This window comes from Gymnoscopelus braueri (genome assembly GCF_963280865.1).
Source record: "Gymnoscopelus braueri genome assembly, chromosome: 3".
NCBI lineage: Eukaryota > Metazoa > Chordata > Actinopteri > Myctophiformes > Myctophidae > Gymnoscopelus > Gymnoscopelus braueri.
This window is the reverse complement of record NC_137612.1, coordinates 38,645,968-38,667,375: the sequence shown is the minus strand read 5'-3', so window position 1 is coordinate 38,667,375 and position 21,408 is coordinate 38,645,968. Positions and strand designations below refer to the sequence as shown.

The 21,408-nt window shown below is 42.3% G+C and overlaps 1 protein-coding gene across 2 annotated transcripts in view; it reads right to left on the bottom strand.

Moving 5' to 3' along the window:
* cacna2d2a (calcium channel, voltage-dependent, alpha 2/delta subunit 2a) overlaps positions 1–21,408 on the bottom strand; it is a 291,322-nt gene that overhangs the window by 206,421 nt on the left and 63,493 nt on the right. For both annotated transcript variants that reach the window (XM_080424714.1, XM_080424715.1), the window contains exon 3: positions 11,222–11,338. In XM_080424714.1, coding sequence (XP_080280840.1) covers positions 11,222–11,338 — 117 coding nt within the window. The remainder of the gene's footprint in view (positions 1–11,221; positions 11,339–21,408) is intronic.

The following is a 21,408-nucleotide window of genomic DNA, read 5'->3' as shown; positions in this document are numbered from 1 at the left end:
GCAGTGAGCGTGAGGCCTTGTTTTGAAGTGGTCAAACATTTAAAACAAATGTTCTTTGGTCCACTGTCTCTGTGTGTTCTCAATGTGATATCAGTCCAACTCCACTGCGTGCGTGCGTGCGTGCGTGCGTGCGTGCGTGCGTGCGTGCGTGCGTGCGTGCGTGCGTGCGTGCGTGTGATGTGTACATGTGGGGACCCCCCCCCCTTCTTACTTCAGCTTTTGTCTGAAGTAAGAAGGGGGGCTCCAAGGTCAAAAAGGTCAGGAGGCACTGGAGGGCCTTGTACCTTCACCTCCACGTCTCCTCCGCACACACAGTTCAATCAACTGGTTTCTGGTGGTGTGTTTTGAGTACAAAGTATATCACCGCTGTCGGGTGGAAACCTTGTATATTTCAGACAGTGAAAATTGCCGATCTACAAGCTCACAATGCGTTGCGCATTGTGAGCTTATAGATCCGCTATTTTCACTTACTTTTGTGCGACACTCTTGTATGATGAAGTTGGGCCTTCATTTACAAAAGAAAAAAACGTACAAAGTTGAAATGTGGAGATACAAGGTTTTCACCTGACAGCAACGCTATCAATCCACCACAGCCCAGAGGCAGCCATTCTCCCAGCTGTAAGTGCTATTGGAACAGTATAGACATGTGTGTAATTGGATTAGACCAACCTTAGTCCCCTCTCTATTCCAGCAGTCCCCTCTGTGAAATCCTAACTTAAGAGCTTTGACAAACCAGCTATTTTTTTTCTCTCCTGCACGGCGGCTGGCGGTATAGCGTAACGTGATCTCTTGTCTGAAGCTTGCGGACCCCCATCTCCCCTACCTACCTCCCTCCCTTCCCTCGCTCCCTCCCCGAGGCCGGGAGAAATGCCGGTATAGCGGCCCGCCGACTGACTGACAAGCCTCTTCTGCCTGCCTTTTGATTGACAGCTAACTGAATGTTGTGCAGTCTCAGCTGTCTGTGTGTGTGTGTGTGTGTGTGTGTGTGTGTGTGTGTGTGTGTGTGTGTGTGTGTGTGTGTGTGTGTGTGTGTGTGTGTGTGTGTGTGTGTGTGTGTTGGGGGGGAGGAGGGGGTAACTATGGAGTTAGATATGTGGCAGGCAACTCAAAGTCGGACTACCGGAAGAAGAGAAGAGGGGTTCAGATAAAGTTGGAGAGGTTCATCGCTATGCGCTTTTTAATACATGACAGGTTACACGAGCACTCTGTTCCTCTTGGGTTGCACCGAGGCTAAAAACCGCCTGTCAGTGAGACTTGCTCAGATGCATGCCTGCTGCTCTGATAACCACACTTCACACACACAGATGCAATGTATCTACAAAGACGCGTGTACAGGCGCGCAGTCGCTCACACACACACACACACACACACACACACACACACACACACACACACACACACACACAAAACGCTCTCAAACACAACACGGCTGGTCATGCGCGCCCTCACCGACGCCTTTCTCAACCTTTCTGCTGATAGTGTATGGCCCACCGTATCGGCATGTCTCTGTTTCATATACAGTAGCAGTGGTTCTCACACTTGTTCATGTCAAGGACCCCCGAATTAATTATGTTTTTGGCCGTGTACCCTGATCCGAAAATATTTTTGTGCCAGGGAGGGATCCCCACACACGTTTTGTGCTGTAAAATGTTTCAGAAATATTAAAAATGTGTCCCCTTTTTTTCAAGATTAAAAAAAAAGCTTGTAGTTTGGCTATTTTCAAATAGCCGATATATATTAGGTTTAAACTGGTTAAACTGATTTTGATGCTATATGGAACCACCCCATAAAAGGACCCCTGGGGGACCCTACTTTGAGAACCACTGTCATATAGGATCACAGTAGCTGAAGGCACACAGCAGAGCTAAATGACACAAGTGTGCTTAGGAAATTCTTCATTTGCGTAGATCATCAGATAGCCTCTCCTGACATGTTGAACTCATTAAAACAGATGGCTGACGCAGGGAAGGAGTGATGCATGTGTTAGACTGTAGAGCTCAACATGCTGCAGATAGACCTCATTGCAGCCCACTGTTCTAAAACCATCCAGACACTGAGAGAGAGAAATGAATTTCCTCTGTGTCACCTCACCTCTGTGTTGTGAACACAACATGCCCTTTATAGACAAACAGAACACTAAAAGTGTCATTCTTTTTTTATTAGAAAATGATGTACAGCAGGCTATAAGCCCACTTGATAATGCACTGTATTATTGTGTATTTATTTTACCCCTTTTTCTCCCCAATTTAGTTGTTATGCCAATTAATTCCTCCCCACACACAAATTCTGTGTCTCATCACTGTTCTTATACTGGTTAACACAGCCAGTGAGGAGCCCCTACTGGGACGACGTGGAGCCTCCGTCCTACTCCTCCCGCCCAACACTCCCCACTGACAGGTGCCGCCCCAGCCCGTATGAGTATGTGCAGTGACAAATATCACCCACCCCGCCCGGCTTCCCTCCCCCGATCACGGGCCTATATATTGTGTTCGTGTGTAGACACTCGACAAAGCTGGATGCATGGCGGTGGGTTTGAACCCCCACACTCCGTGGTGGTGGGCAATGTACTGTATTGATTTACAAGGACCCCCCAGGGGTCCTTGGGGGGGTACCAGGGGGTCCCCAGCTAAATTGGTTAATATAGCGTCACAACAATTTTTACCACTTTAACCATATTTGATACTTTGGCTATTTCTGAAAAATCCCTGGCACAAAACATTTGAGATGTGGGGTCCGCAGCCAAATACATATCATTTTGGGGGTCCTTGACATGAAAAACCACTGCTCTATACAGTAGATTGCAGACTGTGTTTACAAATACAAAAGCTACTACAACAAAAACACCATCCCGGAAGTTCTCTATTCATCGTTGGCTGCTAATCGACCCACTTAAAAATCAGTGTCTGTGTGTATGTCCACCAGCTGAACCAGTCAGCCACGCTCGCGCTGACAACTAGCAAGGGAAATGTTTAAAAAAAAAGAACGATTTCTGTTATTTTTTTAATACAGCACATTTTAACCAGCTTCAGAGAACATTGAAATTGATCCCAAACGGCCCGCGGCAACATGCTGGGTCTGTCAGTGTAACCCCACAGTCCCCCCGGTTCGTGTCGCGTGTGTTAAATTTTAATTTTGGCACTGGCAGCCGAATCAGATCATTGTTTGAGAAGATGGCTGAAGCCGCAGGCAAGAGAAGGAAAAGCAGACAGGGTGAGACGGCGAGCGGAGGAGATTAACCCGTTCAATCCGGGAACGCATCTCTGTCAATTTAGATGTCTTTGGCTATTAATAGCAGAAAATAGCAGATATACAACTTGTAGATCTGCTATTTTTTTTTAATCGTGAACATTTTTTTAAATCTTTACTGTACATATATATATTTTTGAAAGCGAACATTTGTAAAATATTTAATTCCAGGGAAGCAAAGATTTGAGTTACAAATGTTTGCTTAAAAAAAATATATATTCAAAGATTTGCACACATTTTCACGATTTTTCTAAAAATAGCAGATCTACAAGCTTGTAGAGCTACAGTATGAGCTTGTATATCTGCTATTTTTGGAAGAGCCAAAGAAATCTTAAAATGACACAGATGCGTTTCCCGGATTGAATGGGTTAAGACAAGGAAAGCGAGAGAATAAACACCGGAGTGGTGTTTTAGAGAGAAGGTAAAGCAAGCCTGAGCTCCGTTATGTGCTCCGACAGGCTGACAGGAGCATTTCAGCCTGCTAAATCTTTAATTATTTCTTACACATATCGGGGTTACCAGTTCCTCCCTCTCGGGACTTTGGAAGTGCATACATGTGCAATGCTATGGCCCAGAGTTTCCCAATCTTTTCTGAACCCAACCAAAAATCGATTGTGTTCGCGGCCCACCCATTCAGTGGTCAGATGGGTGGGCTGCATGCATACAGGGTGGTCAGATGGGTCAGTTGTGTGGGACCGCATGCACATTTTAAGTTCCTAATTATCGATGTACAGTTAACATTCTTTTTTCAAGGTACTGTAAAAAGAAAGTACCATTACAATTTTCTTTTTAATGAAATCTTTGTGTTTTGCCAATTATTTGGGGACCCCACTTGCAATATCCTCACTGTCCCACAGGTTGTGAAACGTTGCTTCGGTATAGAATTATACGTTATCGTACGCCTAGGTGGCAAAAATAGCCAATCTTGAAGCCACACAAGTTACAAGTGAGCTTGTAGATCAGCTGTTTTTGGCACGAGGACACCAGCGTACTTGGAGGCATTAGGCATATCAGTCAGCTCATGTGTGGGGTGACAAAGCGCCCGCAGCTACAGCGAGTGTGAACAAAGCTGTGTGAAATCTGAATCATGCATCCATCGTTCTACCAACTACCCAGTCTTTCTCCCGTTTCCCATAATGTTGCCACGCAACAAATTGTTCCCTGAGCTCTATAGAAAGACCGTGTTTATCAGCCACGCTGTGACGCTATTAATGCAACTTGTGAACAGGCAAAACAAATTCAGTATACGCTCAGCTGCCTCATTCTTTTTTCCCCTTCTTCTTCTTTTTTTTTTTACCCCTGAACGCGAAATGTAATTACAACAATCATTCATTTATAACCATTCTGAGTCGTGGGCGCCGTTAAGGGCCTCAGCAACTATGTGTCCATTCTACTGTGAGGAACATTTTCCATCCGTGGTGTATTAGCGACTGAGTGTTCAGTCAATTTGCATTTGTTCATCAGTATTATAAACAATAATACAGAAGCCTCCCGAGGGAGGATTTAAATAGGTTGTTGTGAGAAAGAGTTCTTATTTGTGGCATATGCCCGCACTGCACACACGCATGTACGTGAGCACGTGTGCGCACATACGCACACACACGCAAACACACACACACACACACACACACACACACACACACACACACACAAACACGCACGCACACACAGATTAGTTGGATTTAGACTTTCTAAATGTGCGAGCAGACATTTGTGAATAGATAAACATTACAGGGGGTAGAAATAGGCTGGCATTATAAAAACATGGTCAATATTCTGCCAAGTATTGAGCCTGAGACCTCCTTATCAACGGACTGCATTAAAAACTTGCTTTTGCCTTCGACTCTCTGTGGGAGTTAACAGAGCATGAATAATAAGTGCAGCTGAATTGTTTTTTTCCCCCAACCGATGGCAATGGACTTTCTTAGTCTTTAGTTGAAGGAATTCATAACTTAAGCTAAATATTACACATTAACTGCAACATGCTTTTTTATGGAGCTTGTATTCCCGGGATGATATAATGAACTTCCTATCTGTTTGCAATGCTTATTCCTTTTCACTATGGAATAAGCAACGACAGCAACTAGTCGTTGCTGTCAGGCAGACACCTTGTATCTCCGTATTTCAACTTTTGTATGTTTTTCTGTAAAATTGTCACGCAAAAGTAGCAAAATTAGAACAAGTAAGACGCGCGAACGCTGGAAGCGAACGCAGCTCGAAAATATTGTGTATTTACGGACTTGTAATCCGTGTTATTTCACTGTGATGGGGAGAGAAGTGTGTGTGTGTGTGTGTGTGTGTGTGTGTGTGTGTGTGTGTATTGTCTAAATTCCTGCACTCTGGCGCCCTCTACATAGGTACTGCATGCACACAGACAGACAGACAGACAGACAGACACACACACAACCCGAGCAGGTTTACATAGTAAGCTCCACTTGGTCGGAGGCGCCTCCTTCCGCGTTCGCAATAAATAGCAAAAAAAATAGGAAATAATTGCAAATCTACAAGCTCACAACGATTTTTGCTATTTATGAAAATTTGGGAAGGTTTAAAGCAGCACTATGTAACTTTTTAACAACTAGCCTATATTGCATATTATGTCCCACAAAATGTTAAAGTTACATGTTTAAGCAATAACAATCATCCTTCCATAAATGTATAGACTCAGGGGGTCCCTGCTAGGGGCTTGACTGTATTACTATGTATAAGGGAGACAATGGCCCGGATTCATAAAGGGATTTACGACCATATTTTGTACGTACCGGCATTTAGGACAAATCCTACACCTGCAGTTGGATTCATAAACGTTTTTTGGTCTGTGTTTTGTGCGTCAGGTGCGCACGTTCTCAGGTCAGCCCCGAGGCTGTCTTACCAGGGCTGAAATGTGCGTATGTCTTTAGAATGCTTTATTCTTCATGCCAAAATCAATTACAACAGTGGCAAACCTCAAATAAAATATATATGTGCCCAACATTTGTCAACACATATATATAAAAAATAAAAAAATAAATGTCAAACGATATATTGCTTGTAGCCTATGCATCATATAGACATGATGTAGATTCCACCGCTTTTTATTTATTTTCTTGGCTATCAGTTGCATTTAGAGTTGAGTCCCTCAGTGTGTTTGCCAGCGGGCCATCTCAGCCAAAGTGTCACGTAATAATGAAAATAGGCTATGATGCCTTAATGAAACTGCGGAGGGGCTGACGCACCTCTGTCCGTGCTGCGTTATTAATTTGTAGGCTAATAGTCTAGGCTACTCTACTATATTTTGATCACATGAACGCCACACACAACAGCCTAATAAATATTACCATCTGATGAGGAAACTAATAGTGGATGAAAGCTGTGTCCAGAAGATCTAATATTCCCCATTCCGACGTAGGACAGTGATATATTAATCAAAAATGCACTAATTTAATCAATAAGTAATCAATAAGCTCTGGTCCATAATCGGATAGCAGCGTTCCACATGTATGCTGGATTTCATCATCTTTTTACCTTGGTAAAGGTGCGCAATGTTCATTAGAAAAGGCTTATATATATATCCTTTCCACGTTTAGCCTTTTATTTGGTAATGGGGTTAAACCTTGTAAACTTCTTTATTCTCATTACACATGAGAGCATTTATTACGTGATCCGCTTCCAGACAGAACACTAAGTTGTCAAGGCGATGCGAAGCCGCATCTGTTATCTTTAGACGAGGCGGAGTTGAACTTCAAACTTTCATCAGCGTTGCCAGAAATAAGGAACCAGGTCTAGAAAAACAAGCCCAAAAGAAGCAACTGGCACTTAGGCCATTGTAAGCACTTTAATTAAACCGTTGTGAGCTTGTAGATCTGCTATATAAAAAAAATAATTGTAATAAAATGTGCAATATTTGGAAGATTTTTTAAACATTCTAACAACACAAATCTGCCTCCAGCTGGCACAAAACATTTTCAGATGGGGCTTATAGGGATAAATTAGCCTACATATTAACTTAACTATTAACTGAACAATTGTGAAGCAAGCCCAAATAACCAACTACACTTTAGAAACAAGCCCAAAAAACTGCGGTCCCCACAGCTACCAATATTTACAAGCAACTTTACAGAAAAATAAGCCCAAATTCGCTTATAATAAGTGGACATGGCAACGCTGTTTAGCACGGTTCAGCACGGTGACGTTGAAGTTGGATGCTGTTGGATGCAGCCTTCCAGAGTAATCATCACACCTGGTCATACGCACTGGTCATACGCACGTCTCAGGGATATACGAACCCCTTTGGGAATTGCACGTCCGTTTGTGACTACCAAAATACGACCTCCTTTACGAACTTTATTTACCCCATATTTACGACCCTCGTTATGAATCGGGGCCAACGAGTTTCATCCTTGCATTTGCCAAGGCACCAAGGCAGAACTGCCAGTCAAAGCGAAGTCTGGCCAATCACAGCGCGTCCTCACCGGACATGCTTGCAGAGGCAGAGGTAATGAAGTCAAAGACGTTGACTGCCATGTTATTTGTGTCCAAAGTGGCCACTGATACCCCAAACTGCTTTAAGTGTGTCTGTGGGTGAAAAGTATTTCACCACTGAAAAGTATTAACAAGAGCTTTGTGACTAAATAATAACTACATTGGAAGACGGGTTATTTCTCCCTTCGGTCACTCCTGTCCTCCCAGCTTTCTTTCTTTCATTTTTTCTTTTCTTTTTTCAAAGTGCCTCTCCGTGCCTCTACCCCTCTCTCGCATCATTCCCTCCCCTGCTCCTTGCACATTTTCAAATCTATGAATTTCTTGAACATCATTTACTTGTTTTTTTTTCCCCAGGGGGGAAACAGACATTCTCATTCCAGATCCCTTTTTTCTTCTCTTTCACCTCCTTTCCTCCCCTCCTGAGTGACTCCTCCTCAGGAGGGGGGAGCGCAAGAGGAGCATTGATTCTCAACCTTTTTCATGTCAAGGACCCCCAAATTAATATCTATTTGGCTGCAGACCCCCATCTGAAAATAGTTTTGCCAGAGGCCCCCCCCCCCATACAAGATTTGTCTTCAAAATAGCAGATCTACAAGCTCAGAATGCATCGCGATGCGTTATGAGCTTGTAGATCGGCAATTTTTAAATAGACAAGAGACATTGTGATATGTTGTTTTTGTTGTTATGTTGTTATGTTGTTTTTTTGTTGTTATTAACGAACAGACCTTGTGAAGACAATTTTCCCCTTGGGGACAATAAACATTATTATTATTAAGGGAAAAGGTTTGAGAATCACTGAACTTAAACTAACTGGAAGCGTTTATTTAACTTTAAGAGTGTACAAATGGAACCTAATGGACAATTGAGGTAGCCTGGTAAACCCCCCTCCCTCCGGAAATCTCATTTGCATTTGGTTTCAGGAAGGAGGGTCTGGGATTGCTCACAGAGTAAAGCTGCCCGAACCACTGCGCATACGAACCAATCAGCGGCTGCTAGGGGCGGGATCATCCAATCACCTGCCTAGTAGCTTGAAAAAATGAAACTCCGTCTGTCATCGATTCTGCGCCCGGAGTCTCAGATGCAAGTACGCTGTGAAACAAAATGTGTGTCGCAAGCTTCTTCCATTTGACGGAGTGAGGTTACAATTGAGGGTCCATTTGGTTCCATTTGTATACTCTCTGAGTTACAGACCTGTAGGGACCGCTGGTGGTCCCCGGACCAGAAGTTGAGAACCAGTGGCCTAATTTCGAATCTGTTGCACGGCAGCCAACAAGAACTGAACATGAATGTTCTAACAACGTGTTGCATCGTGCAGTGGAGTATAAATTGAGACATAACACGGAGAGAAAGAGGAGGTCTATACCCCCCCCCCCCCACACACACACACACACACACACACACACACTACACCATGGCTCAGTGCCTTCACCCAGCCTGTGGGCTTTACAATACAGTCTCCTACATAATATATAATAGTGTGTGTGTGTGTGTGTGTGTGTGTGTGTGTGTGTGTGTGTGTGTGTGTGTGTGTGTGTGTGTGTGTGTGTGTGTGTGTGTGTGTGTGTGTGTGTGCGCGTGCGTGCGTGCGTGCGTGCAGTCTGTACTGCATGTGTGCATTGCATGATAAAAAAATTATAAATGTGTTTGAATAAAATGAGCATCACTGTTCATGCCCATAACGTGTGTGTGTGTGTGTGTGTGTGTGTGTGTGTGTGTGTGTGTGTGTGTGTGTGTGTGTGTGTGTGTGTGTGTGTGTGTGTGTGTGTGTGTGTGTTCTGGCATATCATGAAAAGGACAAAGTTGATTAAAAGGAAACTAATTTGCCTGTAAATAGAAATGAAAGCAACTTCACAATCAGTTAATTTAAAATGTACAAGCTCTCACAATGTCTTGTAGTTCAATATGAAGTTGAAGTGAACAAAACCCACTTATTAACTGCTCTGTTGGACAGGCTAATAAAATGATAACTAATCTATAATCCTACTATAAATGCGAAAACTCTGCGTTTGTGGGAGTGGGCGTGTGAATCTGTCCGAGCATCTCGAGAACCGCCTGACCGGTCCACTTCAAACTCGGCGTGCATATCGCCGAGGACCCAAGGGAGGGTCCATCGGTCATAATATGGAGATCCGGTTGTCCAGAACCACCGATCCGACTGATAAGCATATATAATACAAATACGAATACGGGCATTCCCATATACTTTATGGGCATATACTAATGGCATCAGGGATCTCCATATATGGGCATGGAAGGGACACAGGCAGACAGATACAGTATCTGTCAGATCGGTGGTTCTGGACAACCACATCTCCCAGCCTATATATTGGCATGGACTTTAAATTGGTGTGCATTTCACCCAGAGCTCGAGGGAGTGTGGTGCCTGGCTTCAAGTCAGTTCGGATCGCCGGTATATACAGTAACAGTATAGTCATGGGAATCCGGTTGTCCAGAATCGCTGGACAGACCAATATGGCCATATATGGGCACTAGCGGTTACACACGAACACACAAAAACATTAATACATGCTGATTATGACAGACTTTTTATATGTGTGTCAATGACTGCCGATGACCAACCGGCTCAGTCGTAATACCGGGAGTTAAGAAATCGACCCTCTTCTTTGAATGAGCACTCATTCCCAACAGGCACGTGCTCCGAACAGCCACACCCCGTACGGCCACTGCACTATAGTGCTACTTAATGTTATCCTCTGCTTTTGTAAATTGCAAACGATTTTGAATACTTTTTCTCATTTCCCTCTCAGACTGTGTCTGTCTCTCTCCACTCTCCCATCTTCTCTCAATCTCATTCTCCACTCTTCTCTGGCTTCCTGCCGCTCTCTTTCTCTCTCTATGTCTCTCTGTCGTTCCTTCTCTTGGGGTGAGAGGTCTCCCGCTGTGAGCAAGAAACAAATTGTAACCCATCACAGGACTGTCTGCACATAATGGGGGGAATAATTGTCTCCGAAATGTAGGACCTTACAAAGATAACCCCTGAAGTATTCCTCCTCTTCATCCAGCACACTATATCTCTCAGAAGATACAGCTCACTTATTATACCCCAAATCCTTCAAATGGAATAGATAACCTCATGAATATAACCCAGTGAGTTCTCATTCTCGCTCTCTCTCTCTCTGTGTCTAGACATAGGCAATATTATCGAGAAGAAAATGTGTACATCAGATCAGTTCATTGGGGTCACATGTCCAATAGGGGTTAGGCATGTTATGGTTAAGGTTAGGCATGTACAGTATCTGTCATGGTTAAGGTTAGGGTAAGGGTTATTTGTTATGGTAAAGGTAACATTAAGGGTTAAGATTAGACATGTATTTGTTAGGGTTAGACCGCTTCTGGTTAATGTCATGTCCCCAAAAGTGTCGGGACTGTGTGTGTGTGTGTGTGTGTGTGTGTGTGTGTGTGTGTGTGTGTGTGTGTGTGTGTGTGTGTGTGTGTGTGTGTGTGTGTGTGGGGGGGGGGTGTGTGTGTGTGTGTGTGGTGTGTAAGCTCCTACCTCCAATGCTTTCCTCTTGCTGTTGAGTAGCTTGGAGATGTCCCTTGCGACCCTCTCCACCAAGTCCTTGGGGTTGTTCCTCTTGATCTCAAACTGGCTCTTCTTCTCGTTGTAAATCTGCAGATTGGAGAACACGGGGACCAAAGATCAGGTTGCCGTCAGCTTAATTAAGAAGAATAGCCGTGTGTAGCTACTTTGTTTATTCTCATGGTGCCATGAAAGACTGCAAACATTTACTGTAGAGCAGACAGCACACAGATGGCCATTATACCCACAGAGCCTGATCCACAGGACAGAGCCTTACTGGCAGCGCACTTTACTTCCCAGCTAAGGTTTGGCGGGCGATATCGCATTACTAAATGCAAACACAAGCATGTCAAAACCCCTTAGTGGTGTAGAAGTTCCAATGCTATCGGGCCAGAGACAAAAAGACTGTGCAAAGCAGAGGAACAAATCAGAGATATGCAGTAGGGGATGGATGTAGGGCAAGGGAGTTGTGGTGGTTTGGAAGGCAGAATGACAGATGCTTGGACCTCTGACAGAGAACGCTACTTGGGAGATTAGCCGTCTCCCCAAGGAGAATCTGGAAGGCTGACTCAGCGGTTCTCTGGTAGTTCTAGGATCTGTAGACTATATCAGGGCCCCTCCCTTGAGATGACCACTTATTCATAATAAGGTCAAATGTTACTCAATTGCAAGTGAAAGTTGCTCAGTCGAATTTGTACTTGAGTTAAAGTACTGGAGTACTTGCTTTTAAAAGTAAGTATTCAAGAGTACTTAAAATACTTAAATATTCCAAAGTAAAACTACAAAGTAAATGTTCTTATTCATATCAATGCATGCACAAAGAAATATCAATTATATTATATACATACATTAAGGGGCTTAAGAGGTTCATTCATAATATATTATTACTGTATATATATTTTTCCCTTCCTAAAAATGTAGTGGAGAGAAAGTCCAAAGTATCCCAAAAATAAATACTCAAGTAAAGTACAGATACTCAAAAAATGCACTTAAGTACAGTACTCAAGTAAATGTACCTAATTACTTTCCACCACTGACTATATCAGGGCCCCTCCCTTGAGATGACCACTTATCCTGCAGCCTTAAGACCCCACCAGACCTACTGTACTTCCACTCCATGGGAGAAAAGCACTTTGACTAGAGATGCTACAGTACAAACAAACAAGGCTCATTTTGCTTTAGTTTTACTGTGTCTGAAAGTAATTAGCATACATCCCCCTGGAGCATTAAGAGCAACGCTATAATGCTCCACTTGCTCCCGTGAGTTTCTGTCCGGAATGTCCTAATTAGCAAGTGATAAAGACTGAGTTGTTTGATAATGTTGTGTTTTATGTAGTGTAAAGAAATGATAGGCATTTTTATTTTGTCCTTAAAGATCAGCTTTTGCTCTAATAAGGCCCTTTGATGTGACTTGTCCTTTAAAGGTTTTGCTTTTGCTATATTTAAGCCCTTTCATGTGACTTTGAAGAAGCTGGTTCTGAGGATTGCACTGTCTGTATTTTTCCTTGACAATTTTCCAACAAAGGACAGAGACAAGGTCATTTACATGACATGTACTGTATGCATACAGTGGCTATATAACCATATTCATACAACAGCCCTTCTGCTCTTACATCATAATCGGGGTGGGGAACCCCACCCTCCTGGGAGGTATGCCTGTAGAGCAAAATTACCTCAATGTGAATTACGTTCAATTCACTAGCGCGCACGCACGCACGCACGCACGCACGCACGCACGCACGCACACGCACACACACACACACACACACACACACACACACACACACACACTCTAGCACACATTGTAGCAAGAGTCATAAGTCATAAGAGCAAGAGTCATAAGTCAAACACATGTATAAAGAGCAATACATTATAAATCAGCCATTTTCCACCACGTTTGTGCGACACAGTATGGCCATTCATTTACAAAAGAAAATGGAATATGGAGATACAAGGTTTCTGCCTGACAACAACAATAGGCCTATGTGAGGTTTTATTCAGTTATACAGTTTTATTTTATTTTTATTCTACTTGCTTATTGCTTATCATGACTCTAAAATATGTTATGGGCAACTCCGAAAGAGAAAAGCTTGATGTTCAGCGATTAGAAAAGGACAACACTGGCGTCCATCACACACGTGATCCATCTCTGTCAAGCTGAAAGCTGGGCAGACAGCCAGAGGCAGTCTCCTTCCACTGGCCAACTGAGCACACAAGCCTGGCCCCACAGACGCAGACCTTGCCAACCAAGCATTTTAACTAGATTGCCTGGTGTCTTGTTTTGGCCAGCCTCCTAAGGAATGTCTACTTTGTTACAAACGCAGCTTGAAACTATGAGTGCAGGAATTCATTGAATCAATGTAATCCATTATTTAAAAAAAATAAGTATTAATATTATTTAAATAAAAATAATCGATTTTATTAACATTAACATTTTCTAATTCATTTAAAAAAAAATCTTAAACATAGTAACAAGCAAATAGCAGATCTACATGCTCACAATGTGTTGCATTATGGCACATTGTGAACTTTGTGAACTTTTTGCGTGACACCGTTGTAAGTATATAATAGTCAGACTAATGGATTTAGTTGATTATAAAAGTAAAGCTTTATGGAAAAGCTTTTTCCACATAGATTTTAATTAATTATTTGATTAATCGAAAAAAAAAAGTATGAATGGAATAACCACTAAGATAATAATGGATAGTTGTAGACCTACTTGAAACCACTTGTCAAGGTGAAATGGTCAAGGTTAATTGAACTGTGAGAGTGTACAAATGGATCCTTAGTGGGCCCTCAGAGTTAAATCAACACTCTCTACGCTAAATGAATGGTCTTTTGCTATGTCCTTGCAAAAATGATGTAAAAACTAAAATGAAACCTTATTTTACTAGAAGGGTGCTATCTGGCAAAAAGAGAGGTTGTTCAATTCTGCTCGATTTTTGATGTGCTTCTGTCTTTACGTGCTTCAATTACTCACCCTGAAGAAGTCATTTGTCTTCAGTTCAATCACACTCACGCTTGCTCAAACGCACACTCTCACACACACAAACACACAGCCTTAGGTCATTAGCCCCAAGCACAGAAAGGAGGTGTTTCTCAGGCCAGGGACCAATAATAAACTGAACACTTGCACACTTGAACACACACAGACACGCATACACTCTCACTCTCACACACATACTCACACAGGCGCACACATACCTACTACACACCGTTACAGCAGGCTTTTCTCAAGGTGGAAGAAGCCATTAACGGAATCTTATTAAACCATAAAACAAGAGCGAAGTTTTCTCCGCTCCATTGACGGACCACAAACCCCTGACTCTTTAAAGTGATGCATTTTTCAGGTCTATTTAAAAACCATGTCAAATTTGTTTTAAAATCAATATTCATTCCTATAATGTGCAGTAGTGCTCTGGGCATGCCTCTCTCTCTCTCTCTCTCTCTCTCTCTGGAAGATTCATGGCAATCTGAGAGGTCCACACAGCACTCTCGCATTCCTTCACTACTTTAGAAATAAAACAAAAAATACCATAATAAAGATGAATGGGGAAGGAGGGAGGGATCAATAAAGATATCACTATACTTTAAACAACATATCATTCTTAAGGACAAAGGTTTATAAATAACTGTTAGGGTATGGGACAATACTGGGGCAATACTGCGGTTATGTGATGTGATGGGTTGGGCTCATTACTGCATATTTTTATATCATTTTTTGTTTTTCCTTTTTTTGGCTGGTGAGCATTAGAGTCCCCAGCCCAGAGCTAAAGTGAAGGGGGGCAGTGTTGCCATGTCCGCTTATTATAAGGACTTTGAGCTTGGTTTTCTGTCGCTTATAAATATCGGTAGTTGCGGGTTGCGTTTTTTTGGGCTTGTTTCTAAAGTGTAGTCGCTTATTTGGGCTTGTTTCCTGTCATTTAAACCAGTGGTTCTCACTGGTGCTCACCACACGTCGCATCGCGACGTGTTATGAGTTTGTAGATCGGCTATTTTCAAATATCCAATGCTAGTCGCTTCTTTTGGGCTTGTTTTCATAGACCTGTTTGCTTATTTCTTTCACAAAATCTGGCAACACTGGAAGGGGGAGGTCACAGATGGGGCTAGTCCAAAACCAGCCATTAAACCTAGACTAGGTAATATTCGGTGCAGCAGTCGCCAGTGAAGTGGTGCAGTTGATGCAACAATACTAATTTAAGTTATAAACTTGTAATTAGTCCTAACAGTGCTACAGAAACATAAACAACCTGGTATGTATATTTATGCTATTAATGTTGAAGTTTCCAGGCGCTAGCAACAATGTGCACGTGCAAATTGAGCAATGACATTATCGTTTATTCAAATCTCCATTTTGCATGTCTACACGGTTCCACTGAAACTGATATTTTTGTCCGTTTACAAAAATCTCCATTTTAGTGAGTGAAAATGCCTTTGTGTGTGGATGAGAGGCCCAAATGTAGAGGAAAATGTGTGTTTTGCATACTATCCAAGTTAGGGTGGACAGTCACCATAAACGATATAAGCATCAAAGAGCTTTCTCTGAAAATACACTGTTTAATAAAATATTCAAAACAGAACAGTAGCAAATCATTGCTACAGGAGGCTAAATCCGCCACGCCCGGGTTCGAGTCTCGGGCGTTACACGTGCCACATGGGCTCTATACAGTATGCCTGACAGTGAGTCCCCGGGTCGATTCCCAGCCAGACAGACAGACAATTTGCTGCATGTTAGTCTAATCTCATATTCTCTGTTTGTATAGGTGTTTAAATTAAGACCTGGAACGCATCTGTGTCACTTTAGATTTCTTTGGCTATTCAAAAATAGCAGATATACAAGCTCATAGCACGGCACCGAGTGCCGCGCTATGAGCTTGTAGATCTGCTATTTTTGAAAAATCTTGAAAAAATATTTTCCAGATTTTTTTCAAAAAACTGTTAGGATTTAGAAAACATTTTTAAGAATCGCCTGGCACTGAGGGTATAACCCTAAAACTCGGGATAACTCGGGGCTTGGCACTGAGAGAGTTAATGGGTTAAAATGCAATAATAGTGTGTTGTCACAAAATCCCAAGGGACACCTGGACTCGTCTCACAGCACACCAGTTTGCCTACATTTGGGAACCACTGACCTGGAGTGACATACTCTGTGGCGTGTATACTTTTTGAGATTATTATTAAGTTCCTGCCATACTTGTTGGCCACTTGCTTTCTCCCCACCCCGATGCCCCCGTTACCTGACTGAGTCAAGCTCCACAGCCCACGAATATAATTTGAGTGAAGCCGATGTGCTTATGGCCCCCTCAGCGATGGCGGTCACTCATCTCCAGACTCTAGCTAAAGGGGATTTGAGGCTCCACAGGTCTATCAGAGACATTATTACCATGTGCTGTCAATCAGCAAGCACTGCTCCCCCAGCCTAACGCTGGTGTGGCTGTGTGCTTGGAGTCCTCTGTGGTTGACAGCACAACTCAATCTCCCCATCAAGAGAGCACAGGGGCCTCATCTACCCACCACCACACATTATAATGGTCAAGCTTGTAGAGAGATGAGCACCATACCGTTCTGTCTGTATTTGTCTCTCTGTTGAGGTTTATAGTGGACCCTATTAGGGATAAAACTGTCTTTATGGACTGGAGACAAGCCGGTATTCATTTAGTGTATACTTTAACACAAAAGTATATTTAAATACAGTTCATGTAGCTGCTCGCTATTCACTAATAGGTAGTTAGTGCTTGCTAATATACTATAAATGGACACATACAGTGTATGTATTGTACTCTTAAAAACTACAATTAAAACTACAATTAGCTATTTTTATAGTACCTTAAGCATGTCTTCACAGGAAATGTAGAATCTAGTTCTAAAGTTAACCACATAAACCCTAGTGAAACGCCTAGGTGAACATTTGGCGAAATTAGACGATCTATAAGAGCTTATATATCAGATAATTTCTGCGAAGAGATTTGGTGTAGAGGGAAAGAAGGAGGGGACCAAGTATAGACCGATGGGGGACAAAAGTTAACACTATTTCTTCCCATCTTCTGACTTTAATATTTCAATCTATCAATATAAAAAATATGTATTTCTGGTTCAGTTCAATGACAGAAAACCTGAACATACAAACACAGAATCACTCAGCTTGAGAAGCAACTCAGTGTTTCGTTTTCTGTGCGTGCGTGCGTGCGTGCGTGCGTGCGTGCGTGCGTGCGTGCGTGCGTGCGTGCGTGCGTGCGTGCGTGCGTGCGTGCGTGCGTGCGTGCGTGCGTGCGAGTGAGTGTAAAGAAGGAGGCGGGCCTAGTGTGGACCCCTGGGGGACCCCGGTCAACGGTGCACGCATATAAGATTTAAGTGGTCAGGAAATTAATGTTGCCCTTATACACTTCAGAAACCTAGATTTGCAGGAACTCCAATTAATATTGTACACCTCCATTCTTCTTCTATTCATACCCCCCCCACCCCCCCCATACACACACACACAGCATAGCTGCGCATTAAAATTTTTCGCACACATTAGTCAGCATTTGACCATTATTCACAGTCACACGTTGGCCCATTTTGCTGTTTTCTAACCCCACCCCCTTGTGCATGACAAATTAGCGATATGGCTAAATTCACTATAGTGAGTGCATTTTCACCACTTTCAACCCTTTTTTGTGCATATCATTTTAGGCAAAAATACAGCAAATACAGGGCAACGTTTTTAGCTTGTAGATCTGCTGCAGGTGCACCTTAAACCATTGAGACCTGAAGCCGATTCTACATGTCTCCTAAATCGCAACAGTTTTCTGAAAAACGTATGTTTCTATATCAGTGGTGCTCAATCTTTTTCATGTCAAGGACCCCCAAAATTATATGTATTTGGCCGCGGACCCCCATCAAAATATGTTGTTCCAGGGACCCCCAGAAGCAAAGATTTGAGTTTAAAAATTTCGCTTTAAAATATATATATATTCAAAGATTTGCACACATTTTCAAAATGTTTCAAAAATAGCAGATCTACAAGCTCGTAGCGCGGCACTCGGTGCCGCGCTATGAGCTTGTAGATCTGCTATTTTTGAATAGCCCAAAGTGTAAAATAATGCTTTTTAGCTCAAATCTAAAAATGACACAGTTCTAGGTCTTAATGGGTTAAGATTATGACTTGCCCATTGGAGTGCCTTGGGCACAAAAAGTTTGAAAACCACTGCTCTAGGCTATACTTAAAATACAGTAAGTGTGGACATGACAAAAATACATGGCAGGTGAAAATACAGGCTTGACTCCTTGACCTGTCCTGTACATATCGTTGCTGTCGGGTGGAAACCAAAAACGTTTTTTATTCCTTCTAAAATGGTGAAAATAGCCGATCTAGCAGATAGGCTATTTTCACTACTTTTCTGTGACACTCTTGTATGATGAAGTAGGGCATTCATTTAAACGTAAAAACATATAAAGTTTCTACCCGACAGCAACAATATTCAGCTATGCCGCTTTTAGCAAGCAATAAATACACTTTTTTTTTAAAGTAAATATTCAACTGCCTTTGAGACTCTATGCAAATCACTGGGATACACAGATAATTTCATTTCATAGTTCATTTCAGCTTTGCTAATGTCTTGTTATTTAATACATTGTTCAGTGAGCTGGAAGACAAGGTCAAATTTGGATTTGCAAACATTTGTTGAGAATCAGGAGTCTTTGAGAACGCTTTGGGGGAATGTTATTGGTTGAACAGTCCACAGCTATGCTGGGATTTAACTTAGCATACTGGATGCTGAATGGAATCAAGCATTTAAGAATAAAGAGGGGTTTATTTGTACCTGTCACTGCATGCATGTACAAGCACCAAAATGGTGGTGGTACATGTTCCGCAAAGACTGTGCTAACACAACAATACAAACATATTGTTGCTGTAGGGTGGAAACCTCGTACAAAACTGTAACCTTTCAGAATTAAAAAAAAAAAATAGCCGATCTATAAGCTCAAAACGTGTCGCGGCGAGTTTTGAGCTTGTAGATCGGCAACTTTTGTTACTTTTGTGTGACACTGTAGCATAACGAAGAAGGGCGTTAATTTATGAAAAAACATAACAAGTTTAAATATGGAGATATAATCTCCGGCACCGTTGGGCCGTTCGTGCAAAACTGTGCACGCACACTCCCTGGATGCCAGAGCAGAACCTCTGCCAATTTTTCACATGGGCCTGTTATAGTGCCACTAGAAGGCACTATAACACACATTTATTTTTTCCAGATTACTTTTTCAGATCATTTTTTTATCATTTTTTTTTTCTTTCAATACATAAGAACTTAAAGTATACTATGTTAGTTACATTGATCCAAACGGGAACACAATCAATTGATTGATCATAACATGCTCTGAAAAACGTTTTAGAAAACCAATAAGCCAAGTGAGCCCATGGTTTACCGTTTTGTTTAGGACAGGTAGGAGGTTGAAGGCACTCCTCATAAAAAGCCATGTCAGTGACTGTTTATTTTATTCTATTTCTTCAGTTATTTTTTACAAACCGTCATACACCTGTGCGTGTCAGCTCTGAGCGCCATTCATCGGCATCCACCCACCCTTCCCATTACCAATAATATGCACTTCTTGAGATAGAGATAAAAAAAAGGTGGATAAAGCGAATGTGGTTTCTTTGTGGGCCCATACTGTGGCGTGTAAAAAGGAGGGCGGATAATGAAATTCATGAATTGGAAATGGCTTAAGAGCAAAATAGAGGTGCTTATCGGCAATGCCACTGACGCGTGGATATGATGCCCGGGCTCGGCTGCTGCCTGTGTAGGCTTGTCATTCTCACAGGCGGAGGAGAGCAGAGTTTGGCTCCGCCGAGCGAGAGAGAGAGAGCCGGTGAGAGAGCTCCTCTAACACGAATGCTAGGAAGTGACAGCGTTATCGGAGCCAATCCCGTCCAATATGTTTTCTCTGGCACTCTGGGCGCACGCACAATATTGCAAACCACATTGTGTACTCATAAACACACATACAGTTAATATGCTAAAAGGAAACCACACACACACACACACACACACACACACACACACTCACACAGACACATGCATACATCACATTTTGGCAAACAGACACATATGCGTCGTGTAAACTCGCATTTGTATACTCGGCAACTCGTACATATGTTGCACGCATTCTCCAATCATTAGCTATGATAACTAGTTCCTGAGTGTCATTATAAACACACAGATGGGGGAGAGAGAGAGAGGGGGGAGGGGTTCTCTCTGGAAAATTACTGTCGCAAAGTGTTATGCAGATCGATGTGCTCTGCAAAATTACTGTTAAAAAGTGTTATGCAGATCGATGCGCTCTGGAAAATTACTGTTAAAAGGTGTTTATGCAGAACCAGCATGCCCCCAGATCCGTCTTTTAAAAAATTCAATAAGACACAGACTGCTGTTTTGCGAGTCAGGTCACCTCAAGGTTCACCCCCCGCAGCTCAGCTCATCCCTAAACCATGACTAAAAATAATAATACTTGTTGATGCTGAATACTTAATTTGAATACCTGCCTTTGACAGGAGCCTCAGTGCTTTTGCTTTTTCACCCAAACCCGAGATGACAGGGCCTTCTCAGTCGCCGTGGCCCCCCTCCTCTCCCTATGGAACTCACTCCCAACTCACATCAAAGCAACCTCTCTCCTTTAAAAACCCGCCCTCAAAAGCCACCTCTTTAGACTTGCCTTCCCCACATAATCTAATTCCCCTTTCTATCATTCTAGTTTTGAACTCTTTGTTATTTTGTTTTGAGCCCTAATTTTCTCTTACTTGTTCTTTGCTTTAATAAACCTGTTTGTTGCGTGAAGTGACTTTGAGTACCGTGAAATTATATATATATATATATATATATATATACTTTAAAAAATCTAGCAGTGGTTCTTAAACTTATTTAATAACTCCATAACTCTGAGAGTGTACAAATGGAGCCAAAAGGGTCCATTTGGTTCCATTTGTACATTATCAGAGTTACAAACTTGTTAAGGGTCCATTTGGAACCCCCTCCGGGAACCCTGAGGGTTTCCGGACCCCACTTTAACAACCACTGTCATATACAGTACAGTATTCATAATGAGTTTCCTCTCAAAATGTGAAAAAAAATAAAAGTGAAAAAGATATCCGTCACGGACACTTTGTAAAGAAGTGAGTTATT